This window comes from Bombus vosnesenskii, unplaced genomic scaffold (assembly GCF_011952255.1).
Source record: "Bombus vosnesenskii isolate JDL3184/JDL3185 unplaced genomic scaffold, Bvos_JDL3184-5_v1.1 scf7180000016274, whole genome shotgun sequence".
Classification (NCBI taxonomy): domain Eukaryota; kingdom Metazoa; phylum Arthropoda; class Insecta; order Hymenoptera; family Apidae; genus Bombus; species Bombus vosnesenskii.
In genome coordinates, this window is record NW_022884343.1 from 2272822 (window position 1) to 2285701 (window position 12880).

The window sequence follows — 12880 nt, forward strand, 5'->3', positions numbered from 1 at the left end:
ACTATTTGCGAGATTATATCGTACTTTCTAGGCGTCTAATAATTATCGCTTCGATGTGTGTAGCCGCAATGTAATCTGTTATCGTTACAAGTCCTCGTTGTATCTTGATGAATAAATAGAGAGTGAGTAAAACGTTGAAATATTGAAATGTCTACACCTCGCTGTATTATGCGAGGACATTGATGGTTCGTGCAATAGTAATCATACCAAGAAAACGATAAAACGAGCACACAGAACCGGTTATAGGGAACTATAACATTATTCTTTTCTTTTCTTTTTAATTTGAAAAATATCATTAACACGTTGATTGCCACAGCGATCATTGGTGATCTACGTTACTAATCCTTTTTTTAAATAAGATAAATTTCATGGACTAATAAGTTATCAACAATGTGAATGATTTGGATAATATTATCAGAAGAAAGTGTAAATACTATATAATATCTGCAAAACTTAAATTTTATGGTGTAGTATATTTCAATCAAGCTTCTAGACAAAATATGAAAAATGACGTGGCAGTCAACGTGTTAACAAATACAGGAAGTCTTGGAAATATAATTTATGCTTTTCCGAGAGCGCTATTTATTAGTAAAATAATTATCTCTTTTATCGCAATTTACCTGGTAAATTGCAATAAGTAATAGAGATAACTACCAGTAGTGTTCCGGTAAAAGTGTGAATTTTATTTAAAATACTTCTCTTTAAATAAATAATCATTTTTATTTTCCAAAATAGCTTAATGAGCAATTAATAAGAGGAAAAAAAGAGTGAATTTAGAAAGTCCGCAAGATTATGCGTGACCATACATAAGAAGTAAAATTCCTCTGGCTGACTAGCCAGCTTTTAAAATGTAAATTCATTTCGAAGCAATGATAGTCGAAAAATTCTAATTTCGTGTCAGAGCGTGCGATGAATTAACAGAACAATGGAAGAATCATACTTTTCCCTTCGGATATACATACAACATGCCTTTTCAGTTTCCATTTTGTACCATTAGGTTACTAAATACGATACTTGATGGAACTTTTTCAAGTTCCATTTTTGCGAAGATTGAATTTGTACGAATGGAATATTTAGAACGATGAATTTTTAGACATTATTGAGATCAGTTTATTCTCCGTTGATTCGATATATATATATATATATATTTATACATATATATATACCACACTAAATAAATAACATATATATATATATTAATATATATATATATATATTATTATATGAAAGAAGATATCGCCGAATCGGCGACATTTTATTAACCAATGCTTTGTACTTCATAATTTTATTAATAAAATCACTTTTGCTTTGAACATATATGTATACGTGTGTATTGTACAATTTTTCGTTTCGTTAGCCAAAAATATTGATATTAATCGATATAGCTTTGTATAAATAGGTACATTATATATCGCTACTTTTATCATAATTTTAAGACTGTATATACAAAGAATCTCAAAACTCACGTGATACAATGCAGATGATATGCAATAATTCGATACTACACTTAACAATAAATTATGCGATTATTTACAGTTTCTCTTTTCTTTACAACATATTTTTTCGCTGTTATTTGTAGTTTCATTTATTTTACAAATTAAAGGTTCCTTAAATGGAAGTCCTGAATTTAGAAATAATAAAAATAAAAAATAATGCATTATTATAATGATACAGATATTGTTTAATTTTATCACTGGTTCAAGAAACTACATAGGCATGCTCGCGGAAGCTGGTTCAAGACGTACTGTGTTTCTTTGAGCTAGACCACCATGATTTTTCTGTCTCCATTCGAGCCACCGTAGTAAATCTGGGCTTTGTGAGGTATCATTAATATCTGTTCGAGCTTCTAATTGCTGATAATACGCTTCACGCAATAGACGAAACGTTTGCACATTTTTGTATGGTAGCTGAGTCATGGGATCTAAATATTTTGCTGGGAGCCTAAATATTTTTTTATATTTATAAATTTATCTTTATCTATTAAAAAACTATGAAAAGTATATTTTTGATATTTTACCTAGTAATTGCACATAAAGGTTTCATTGGTGATCTTGGAGTGGAAGGTTTTTTGAAAGCTTCAGAGAACAGTTGTTCATTTTCGAAAGTAATGAAGGTTCTTTCGTAATATCCTTTTGTTTGTTCATAGTAATATTTGCCTTTGTTGGAATTTTGAGAAGATTCCTTTTTGGCAACGTCCGTCATGCCATTTTCTGTCTTTACAGTTACAGCACTGAAATGAATAGAATTTTATTGTTAGAATATTGTTAATTTAATTGAAAAGAAAATTATATTTTACCTTTCACCTGTTGTCCCATCTGGATGCTTGTCTTCCAAATTTGCATTTTTTTCATCATCTCCTTCGACATTAATTTTATCTTCTTCTTTATCATAATTCACCTCAGAAAGTATCATAACAGGCATTGCTAAAGACTGATACCTAATCATAGGACCAGTTTGCGATTTTCTTACTGTCCTAGTATTTTTTTTTTCATTTTCTAGTTTCTGATACTTTTCTGCAATTAATAAAATTGAATTAACAAAAATAATAAAAAAATTAAAATTATCAATAGCATATTAGGCAATCTAATGATCATCATATCAAACCTAATGATTTCATATTGATCTGTTCAGTTTGCAATGCTTCTTCTAATAATTCTTCTTGAGTAGGCTTCCATGTATCATGTCTTATAACTCTAGTTTTCCTTTTTTGATGCTCATTTCTTTCAGTAAGTCTTCTTTGTGTTGCAGCCGATTTTGCAGCAGTAGATCGACGTATAGATTTTCTTTCTATAAAAGATTACAATTTATTGTTTGTCCATATAATTCAGCATTTATTTCACATACATTCACCTGTGCTCTCGATAAAGGTTCTTTGCCTTGGCTGTCTTACTCTCTTTTCTTTAGATGGCAATTGATTAGACTGAACTTTAGGTTCTTTGTAAGCTTTTGTTACTAGCCTACGTTTTTTCTTAGGTCCCTCCTGTTCAGTATCAGAAATGGGCTCATCATTTTCATCTATGCTAAAGTCTGAATCTACTTCATCTTCCGCTTCATCTTCTTCCCTAAATTAAGACAAATTGCTTGTGATTAATTCTTATTACCATAATGTTGACAAATTGGTGAATAAATAAATTGACATTAACATGTAATCATGATCCTGTTCTACTTCGTCAAAACCTCCATAAGTTGTTTTATAAAAATCATCTTCCTCTTCTTCATCCAGTAATTTTGCCATCTTACTTCCGGCGTTTGAACGCCGATCTCTATTTAGTGCCATTTTTATAGTTATGTAAATTACTTTTGCTTTGATTAATTTCTAATTTTTCAATACTATTCGCTTTTCACAGTTACTAAATCTATTAATTTTACAGGTTAACTTAACCTAGAAACAGAAGATAAAATGACCACATATTTATTCACTTGTATGAATTATCTGATGTTTTGAAAGTGGACGTCTTTTAATACAGCAAGAATGAGCTGTTTTTAACTTTTCACATTTTACCCTTATTTGCGTATATATATCATATATTAAAAACAGGTCATAGGTACTAACAACAATTCATAATCGATATCACTTTCGATAATTATCGATGTTATCGTTATCGTTTTTATCGATAGTGACATATTCGAAAACAATCGATAATCGCGTTTAAATTTAAAAGGCAGAAATAATTTATTACCATATTTACTTTTTAATTGATTATTATCATATATCATTATTATCATTATTTTTTAAAATTTATATCGAATGTATTTTTGTTATGTAAAACTATATTTTCATAGGTTTACTGATAATAATCTAAACTTAAATAAAAAAAGACATATAAGAACGAGATACAACTTTAATTAACGAACCTTATTGTAGTAATAGTAACAGAAAAATATTTTTTGTTGTGTAATAATCTGTGTAATATATTCTGCTTGAGCAAAAACAAGCGATACATTTATTTTGATAATATTTGAATATGAAGCGTTTAAATTTATTGTTTCACGATACAGTGGATTATAAACAACGAGAGAGAGAGAGAGAGAGAGAAAGAAAGAGAGAGAGTAAACCTCCAGATAACCTGACTGCACCCTATCAGTAACATTTAACATGCACGATTACTTGAAAAAAATACTGCATTTTGTTAACTTTAATGGAAAATTTTTGGCTCGTTTATACAATTTTTCATTTTCTTATTTTACAGATACGGGAACATCTCGTTGAAAATGGAATTCTAAAGATTGGAACAAGTAACAATGTAATTATTTTTAGAAATATTTTCTACAAAAGTTCTACGTTTTTATACAGATCATGAAATTATGAAGTTATGGGGTTTATATAATGACTACATTTTTTATTCGAAATAAATAGGAGCTATATCAATATTTAAACAAAATTAAAAATAAGAATAAAAATTATGAAAATTTGTTAAAAAATAACTAAAAACACGATATCTTGAGTCTTCGATTTTCAGTGTTTATTTTCAAAATAGAAATTGTATGATAGAAAATAAAACGTATCTATAAATAAATGATCTACGTTGATTCTTTACTTATAATTATAAATGAATAAATACCTATCAACAAAACTGAAAATGATTAATTATTAATTATTATTATAGAGATTAGCCCCTGGAAAAAAATGTTATATTTAATCAAACACAGTAATACGAAGTCAATGAAAACAGTAAGGTCATCTGTTCCTTTCAACCAGGTACGATAGAGTTTCGAAAAAATTTATGGCTGGTATGATAATTAATTAAGCTAGTGAAAAAGCATTCATTGATAAAGATTAACGAGTATGTTAACACATGTTTGCACATATCATCGATATATATCACGCGTTAACTCTGCGTCCTCTCACAATCGTCTGGAGTCAGTGACGGAGCACGGTTACAAGCAGAATCGGGTAACAACGACGTTTGAGAATTTCTCACAGCAAAATGAGTAATTCAAAGTTTGATCAAACTCTCGAAGAGATTTTGGAGGCACATCTACCAGAGAAGGAGCTGGCTGAAGTTAAGCGCCTTTTATATGGCCGCGAGTTGCAGTAAGATTTATTCCTATTTATATACTTAACACATTGACTGCCACGGTGGTCATCGGTGACCACTGTTACTAAATTTTGTAGGGTTATTAAAATAAAATAAACTTTATGGACTAAAAAATATTTAACAATGTGAATTACTTAGATAAAACTGTCAGAGGAAAAGTGCGCAGATGTAACATTTTGCAAAAATTCAATGTTATAGTATAGTATGTTTCAATCTATTGCGCCTCCACGGCAAAATACAGAAACCGCGCGTGGCAGTCAACGGTATCAATCTTCAATTTGTTCTTTTTTCTTAACAGATGTTTTTGAACTGAATTTTAATATACGAAAATAGCTTTTGATACTCTCCAAACGTTTTGAGTACGTTGTACCCGATGTCAATGTATCTTAGAATAATTTGGTGTGAAATATTTTTAGATTTCACGCGATTTTGCGCGAATAAAGAAATTGGCCTTTTGCGCATAGATGTTTCATGTACTGGATAAATTTTGGCGCTGGCTAGATTTGGTGGAAAACTGAACTGTACACAGGGTGTCTCATCAGAAATATCTTTGTTATTTCTTATCGTTATATTTATTTTAGATTTATGGAGTTCGACCAGTGTGTCTTTTGAATGACTCATATTCTTATCCTACATTATGTATTTCAAACTTAAGAAAATGATAAAATTAATATTTTTAATAAGAAAGATTATATACCTATATATTTATAATTATATTGAAAATAAGAATATATAATTATATTATTCTATATTCTTGACATTTTTGTACGTAGAAGCATCTAGTTATTAGTACATTCTGTATATGATTCCTTCTATATTTAGATAACAGTTACAGTTTACCATAGTATCATGTTATTAGTAACTAATTTTCTTTCTAATGTATTGAAGGTCGCTAAATCTTCCTCAATGGAACGGAAGTGAAGATCTCGACATCCAAGGATACATTGTGGGCGGCAGTGTGACGGAGCAATTGCGTCCTCCACGTCTCGTCCGAGTTGGTTTGATTCAGCATTCCATAGTGCTACCAACGACAGAACCTTTGCAGAAACAAAGAAACGCTCTGCATATGAAAATCCAAAAATATGTCGACTACGCTGCAGCCTGCGGTGTGAACATACTCTGCCTCCAAGAGGCTTGGGGTATGTCTGAAAATCTATATAGTGCTTAAAAAGATACATATCAATGGAATTTATGTATATTAAAAAATCATGTACTACTTGTCTTAAAAGCTACGAACTTGGAATTTTGCGGACTGAGAGTGTTATCATTCTAGCTATTCAAATATTTGCTTGTTTTGATGATAATCTTGCATACACTTCTATATTTCCAAATAAGATTATATAATACTAATCTTAATGTAATTCTACAAGATTAGATAAGAATAGGGGAACCTTCTTCAAAGAACTTCCATTCTTTCCAAAAAAAATTACAGTTTATAATCATCTTATTCGAAATAATTGTCCATTCTTTTCATTGTTTATTTTAGAAACCATTTATCTAAAACGGAAACCTATTCATTTATGTTACAGCTATGCCATTTGCCTTCTGCACCAGAGAGAAATATCCCTGGTGTGAACTGGCTGAAGATGCTGAGAATGGATCAACCATAATATTCATGAGTGAACTTGCTCAACGGCATGGAATGGTTATCATTTCTCCAATTCTTGAGAGAGACTCTGCAAATGGCGACACTCTGTGGAACACTTCTGTAATAATTAATAATGATGGAAAGGTGATTGGAAAGGTGAGGAAGAATCATATTCCTCGCGTAGGAGATTTCAACGAGTCTACTTATTACATGGAAGGAAATACAGGACATCCTGTCTTCGAAACATGTTTTGGACGTATAGCTGTTAACATTTGTTATGGTAGACATCATCCCCAGAACTGGATGATGTACGGATTGCATGGAGCTGAGGTAAAATTTATCTTTAATTATATATTTTTTACGAATATCACAAATCATTTATATTGATAAAATTTCTAAAAATTTATTATAAAATATCTGTTCCTAGATTGTGTTCAACCCATCAGCAACAACCAGCCATACATCTGAACCATTATGGTCCATCGAAGCGAGATGTGCAGCCATAGCAAACAGTTACTACACCTGTGCTATTAATCGCGTTGGAACTGAAATGTTCCCCAATGAATTTACGTCTGGCGATGGAGCTCCTGCGCACCATGATTTTGGTCACTTTTATGGGTCCAGCTACATCACTGCTCCTGATGGAACTAGAACACCAGGCTTAAGTCGTTGTAAAGATGGTCTTCTCGTCTCTGAACTAGACCTAAACTTGTGTCGTCAGATGAAAGATTTTTGGTGTTTGAGAGTAAGCTAAAACCTTAGATATTCGTGATCTTCTGTTTTTCTTTTATGACTCTTACTCTTCCTATGTTTTTTTCTTTCTAGATGACACAAAGATTGGACTTGTACGCCAAAGAACTGAACGAGTATGTGGAAAAAAACTTGAAACCACAACAGAAAAATGTGAAACAGCAGGAAAAAGACAACAAAAATTAATAAGTGAAACATAAAATGCTGCAAGTCGCAGATGCTTATTTTTACAAATTTCTTATTTTTACTGATTATATGTATAAATCAAGAAGAGATTATAAAAAAATATATATGTATCTAGACAAATAGGCAATCTTGCCTTCAATCAGGCAAGATTTTATACAAACAATGTTTTTTTTTATTTCATCTCAGTCATTGTTTAAAAATATAAATAGAATTCTGGAAAAGGTATGACTTAAAGATAAGTTACCATAAGTTACACATGTATGTTAAAATTCTTTTTACATACTTACAAATTCTTAAAAAGAACTACCTTATAGTTATAAATAATATCTTATCAGAATTCACGAGATTAACTGACCGAACCGGTGTTCAACGTTGTGTTGTGCGTTTGTTTACGGTAATGGAGCGCCTCCTGATACGCTTTCTTCACGGCTTTTCTATCCGCAGGTTTTCGAGACTCGATTAATTTTGCTTCATCTAGTTCTTGAGACACTCCGAGCTTCTCCAACTTTTCCCCTGGTAACCATTGCCTGCAATGATTATATATAATTACATATATACACAAAATAACCAAATCGATAGGACAACAGGAAAACAAAGAATATAATTGCACTCTATAGAGAAATAAAATTACCATGTTCTTTTGGTATCAAAGAAGAGAACGAGAAATACTGGTTCTTTGTAATTGACGGCGAGTGCTAATACATCATCAGGCGGTGCTGGTATTGGTACACCTTTATGCACGGTGCCTCTGGGTGTATTAGGATCTATTATAAGAGCCGGATACCAGGGATATCCGCGACACTTGGCCCATACAAGTTGGAGAGCCTCCAGACCATTGCTCACTGCACCTTGCTTGCTTTCCAGCTCTTTTTTTGCTTCGTTCGCTTCTTGCTGCCTCTGTTTTTCTTCTTCTAAATCAGGAGTAGTGGACCTGCTCGTTGAACAACTGCTGCAACTCGAAGATTGACTTTCACCTTCTCCCACGTCGCTATCCATTGTTCTACTTCTGCAAACATTAATTTCATATTGTACATCGATAATGTACTCAATATTTTATTGAAATACAAACGTATAATGGTTAATTCTGTTTTTCTCTTTACTTTTCCACGCTTCTATTTCTTCAGATATCCTTTTTTTTCAGAATACCTTATGCATCAAATGTGTGGAATACACAAGCGGTAATAATATTATATTAAATATTAGAACCAAATATTCAAAAGCAGTCTATATTTGATTAATATTTACTGAAATATAACACTCATTTCATATGGATCCGAGAACAATAAAGTTAAAAGGGAACAATGTGCACCTGTACTCTTTAAAACTGTCACTCTGTTTCTTCTTATCATCCTCCAAGACGAACATTTGATTACTTCTACTGGCTCTCGCTCTTGCTTTGCGAGTGAAGAGAACTGCTGTTCTTCTATTAACTCCTCCTCCTCCTATTTCTTTCTCTCCGGATTGTAACTCAGTTTCTCCACGACTTCTGTTAGCACGGTCTCTTTTTCTAGATTTGGATGCTGTCTGCTCGTTTTCATTTACAGGGTCCAATTCAGGATATTCTTTGCGAGCTTGATCTATGAGAGCGCCGCCTTGTTCCTTCATTTTTATTCCAGCTCGATAAAACATGGTATCTTTACGGTTGTAGGCCAAGCAGTTACTGACCATCAGATTAAAATCTGCTTCAAAAGCTCCAATTGTGTCGTATTCTTGTCTTTCTATTTTGATCTAGTAAAATAATGATTATAATTTGTATATGTAACATGTAACATGAATTTTTTCTTTAAATAATTTGAAATAAGATGAATTACCTGCATGGTAGAAAAATCCATAGGATGAGATACAATTTCCAAATAATCTGGGACTTCTTTAGTGTTTACTGGTTGTCCAAACACGTCGTTTACATCTTTCATTTTGATTGCTTCTAGTAAGGAGCATAGAATACTTTCCAGTGGACATAATTCGAACCACAAACATTTTTCTTTTCTACAGAATAAAATGAAATGTTTGAATATTTATTATATAGCTCTTGATAATTGAGTTTCTTTTCAGTGAAATCTTACACTTTGAATAGTTCTTTCTTCAACTTCTCACGTTTTCGTACTAATTCACAAAGTAATCGGGCTCGCTCGAGATCCTGACGTAAACATTGCCAATACTTTAATTGACGATACAATTCACCACGTAATTCACTATCTGGTGGGGGTGAAGAATTCTCTCCAAGTGGTGGTGGTCTGGATTGAGGATGTGAACTCTGAAGTCTCCTAAGAAGAGGAACACCATTTCTGTATTGGCGTTTCAGAGTCCAGTATGCTATAAGACGCTGTATCAGTTGGCTTCGTTTAGGCAACCCTTCAGCTAAGCTAATTAACATCATAAATCATTAAAAAAGTTCTTTATATACTTTGGCTCATGTGTTAAAACAATTTTATGTTTTTTACCTAGCAATTTCCTTAATACGTTCTGGTGGTATGGTTGGAATAGAAATAACTGGAGCAGAAGAACTCTTCTTATTCGCAATTGCCCTTCTTCTAGCATCAGCAGGATTGGTGGAAGGTTGATAATCAGATGGTGTATGAGCTTCACAATAAGCAGTTTTTTGAACTAACATTGGTTCCCCATTTGCAGGTTGCACTGTCCTCATACGCATACATAAACCAGCTTGTTGCGCACATGTTACATGAAATGCAGCATAACAGTTACTTTTGTGGCACTGAATACAAGCACCAGATCCTCTACGTTTGCATACACAGCATGTAAGTCTCCAACGTGCAGCAGGTATACTTTCTATACTATCAATAGGCTCCAGAAACACTGTATTAGCGAATCTTACTTCCGGTATCCACAAAGCACATACAACATGAGCCCACGTAGCTGGGCGGTCAGTTTGTTTAAAAGCACCACCCCTATTTGGGCACAAAACACAATCAACTGCTCGTGAAGGACTTTGCAAACATCTTCTGCACAACCACTGTCCTTCAGGAATATATGGTACACCATAACAATCCTGATGAACAGCTAGATTGCACATGTCACAAAATAGTATGGCATTACTGTTCTGACATTCTCCATCCATGCAAATACAGCAGACTGCATCTTCATCAGCTGCAACTCCTCCACCACCATTACTTTGTTGTTGAAAGTATGATTCTTTCTCCAATCTGTCCATCAATAATTCAAATGTATCAGGCTCCAAAGGTGGACTGAGTCCCGAAGCTAATCGCCTTTCATTTACTGTAGACAACCATGCAGTATCTTCTTCATCTAAATCATACTCTACTTCTCCTGCAAAAGAGGAACATATTTAAGTGAATTGTCACTTGAAAAGTATAAGTATATTTGAAATGAATTACCATCAAGTTCTTCCCCACTGCGTTCCATAAATCTGATATATGAATTTGGAAGTGGTTCTGCTTCACCTAGCTGTTGTTCATACCCATCAATCTCTTTTACCATAGCTACAGGTAAATTGCTAAGAATATTCTTTTCTTCCTTGTCTTTGTCTAACGGTATAGCATGACCTTTCTGAATCGTATTTTTCTCATCAGAACTATTCCCTTCCAAGGAAATAATAGGTACTGAATCAGTAATTCCAATTTTGAATGTTTTATTTGTATCTTCACCAATAGGATTCACCTTAAAAGTAAATAATGTTACAAAATTATTTAATTCCTAGTGAAAATATTTATGAATTAATTTAAGTTCAGTATATAATCTATTACAAAATAAATATACAGCAATAAGTAACATAAATAAAAATATATTGTAATGCAATACAAATGAAAAGAGATACTATTTTACAGTTCATGTGTACTTTTAAAAGTTTCTACGATATTAATTAACAGACTACGAATGTTTATGCAATTTTATATTTTTATGAACGTGGCTAAAGAAATTTACTTTAGGTATTTTATATGCTTTTATACGTTATTTGCATTATGTAGATTTTTGGAATCTCAAATTTCTCAAAAATGAATGAATATGTACAGTCTATGAATTCATAACTTTCACGCAATTCTTTCGCATTCACCGGAACAATTTACATACCAAAACAAATTTCGATGTTTCTTGGGTGCTGAGCGTTTCGTTGTTCGCGGGGCTAGTACTATCGTTACTAACACCGATTCTACTTCTGCCTTTTTTTTTGTTCGACTGTGGAGTGTTCATCTTCTTTCACGATCTCGCGCAGTGTATTGTAAACGATAATTAACGTGGTTATATTATCCGCACTTTCGGTTTAAAATCCTTCTCTTACATATGTTTTCTGTTTTTCAGAGCATTTCTGCTATGAATTCGCTCCGGTATCGTATACTAAAACTGCATGGACTAATGCATCCCTCATAAAGGTCCGAGATATAGTTATTGCATTAACTTGCATTTGAGGGGAAAAAGAAACGCTCCCAAACGTTTGAACAGGTAATCTAACCAATTTGAGCGGCAAACGTAATGTGCACTGACTTGTTAATGCAATGAAAGTACTTTGCATCGCGTGCTAATCATAAAGCACCGTTTTCAAAAATACAGGTGATTAAACTCATAGATTTCCTTTCCTTCTTATAAAATATAGATTTATTTCCATACATATATATTTCAATTAATTAATTAAATTAAGCTTAAACTTGGTAATTTACAGTAGATTTAATGTCCGTGATCTATGACACTGCTGACAGTAATGAAAACTCACCATTATGAACAAATAATTCGGGCATGCAACATAACCTCGCAACTAAGAAATGGAAAATTATTTTCCTTCACTAATTTTTATTGTAAAAGAATGCTACTAATTTATGAAGCTTTTCGTATTGTTCTTTTAACACGGAAAAATGTAATAACTTTATTTAATCAGGATATATGACGAATTATAAATTTAATTTGATATGAATCTCGTGTTATATGGGACCCAAAACGCAAGTTTTCTTTAATATAGCAAAAAAATATAATTTTTTTGATGGACGAGCAAAAGAGTATAAGTCAGAATTATAAGCGTTTATGATAGATAGATAGATAAATAGATAGATAGATTTTTTATTGCTTCACTTATGGAATTATAAGCCGTTTACTATATATTACATCTTACCATATTTTATCTCTTAGAAAAGTATGCAATTTATATACTATATGTATAACACAATAAGATACAAAATATATAATAATAATATATAATATACAATATATACAATATTATACAACACAAAACTTCATATAGTGCAATAATATGATAAAATAATACAAGAGCGCTTTAGTACAATAAATTATACAAAATAAGATATATACGAGTACGTGTAGAGAAGTACTTATAATATTCATAGAGTATATA

At 32.1% G+C, this 12880-nt stretch overlaps 3 protein-coding genes across 4 annotated transcripts; 1 reads left to right on the top strand and 2 right to left on the bottom strand.

Moving 5' to 3' along the window:
- Positions 1-1315: 1315 nt before the first annotated feature.
- On the bottom strand, positions 1316-3579 carry LOC117242456 (vacuolar protein sorting-associated protein 72 homolog). Its single transcript, XM_033509138.1, has 6 exons — positions 3144-3579; positions 2851-3062; positions 2605-2787; positions 2297-2513; positions 2018-2230; positions 1316-1941 (listed from the first exon to the last, which is right to left on the bottom strand). Exons 1-6 carry the CDS (start codon positions 3275-3277, stop codon positions 1707-1709), a joined length of 1194 nt encoding a protein of 397 aa, XP_033365029.1. The 5' UTR covers positions 3278-3579; the 3' UTR covers positions 1316-1706.
- Positions 3580-4733: 1154 nt separating this feature from the next.
- Positions 4734-7661, top strand: LOC117242457 (beta-ureidopropionase). Its single transcript, XM_033509140.1, has 5 exons — positions 4734-5035; positions 5928-6178; positions 6569-6957; positions 7055-7372; positions 7453-7661. The coding sequence occupies exons 1-5, from the start codon at positions 4929-4931 to the stop codon at positions 7561-7563; spliced, it is 1176 nt and encodes a 391-aa protein (XP_033365031.1). The 5' UTR covers positions 4734-4928; the 3' UTR covers positions 7564-7661.
- Positions 7662-7861: 200 nt separating this feature from the next.
- Positions 7862-12047, bottom strand: LOC117242455 (peregrin). 2 transcript variants are annotated; one of them, XM_033509136.1, is made up of 8 exons: positions 11611-12047; positions 10917-11199; positions 10005-10848; positions 9627-9926; positions 9375-9549; positions 8873-9291; positions 8195-8569; positions 7862-8090 (listed from the first exon to the last, which is right to left on the bottom strand). In XM_033509136.1, the coding sequence occupies exons 1-8, from the start codon at positions 11728-11730 to the stop codon at positions 7910-7912; spliced, it is 2697 nt and encodes an 898-aa protein (XP_033365027.1). In that variant the 5' UTR covers positions 11731-12047; the 3' UTR covers positions 7862-7909. The 2 variants fall into 2 exon arrangements, with proteins under 2 accessions (XP_033365027.1, XP_033365028.1); XM_033509137.1 differs by having other exon boundaries at positions 11464-11744.
- Between the last annotated feature and the right edge of the window lie 833 nt (positions 12048-12880).

Bases quoted from the DNA above. Each gene is read 5' to 3' on its own strand.
- LOC117242456 (XM_033509138.1), bottom strand. From the start codon at position 3,277: ATGGCACTAAATAGAGATCGGCGTTCAAACGCCGGAAGTAAGATGGCA. The intron at 2,788-2,850 runs GTGAATGTATGT...AATCTTTTATAG, and splicing joins AACCTTTATCGAGAGCACAG to AAAGAAAATCTATACGTCGA. The intron at 1,942-2,017 runs GTAAAATATCAA...AAAAATATTTAG, and splicing joins CCTTTATGTGCAATTACTAG to GCTCCCAGCAAAATATTTAG.
- LOC117242457 (XM_033509140.1), top strand. From the start codon at position 4,929: ATGAGTAATTCAAAGTTTGATCAAACTCTCGAAGAGATTTTGGAGGCA. The intron at 6,179-6,568 runs GTATGTCTGAAA...TTTATGTTACAG, and splicing joins CTGCCTCCAAGAGGCTTGGG to CTATGCCATTTGCCTTCTGC. The intron at 6,958-7,054 runs GTAAAATTTATC...ATCTGTTCCTAG, and splicing joins ACGGATTGCATGGAGCTGAG to ATTGTGTTCAACCCATCAGC.
- LOC117242455 (XM_033509136.1), bottom strand. From the start codon at position 11,730: ATGAACACTCCACAGTCGAACAAAAAAAAAGGCAGAAGTAGAATCGGT. The intron at 9,927-10,004 runs GTAAAAAACATA...GATGTTAATTAG, and splicing joins CGTATTAAGGAAATTGCTAG to CTTAGCTGAAGGGTTGCCTA. The intron at 9,550-9,626 runs GTAAGATTTCAC...TTTATTCTGTAG, and splicing joins AAGAAAGAACTATTCAAAGT to AAAAGAAAAATGTTTGTGGT.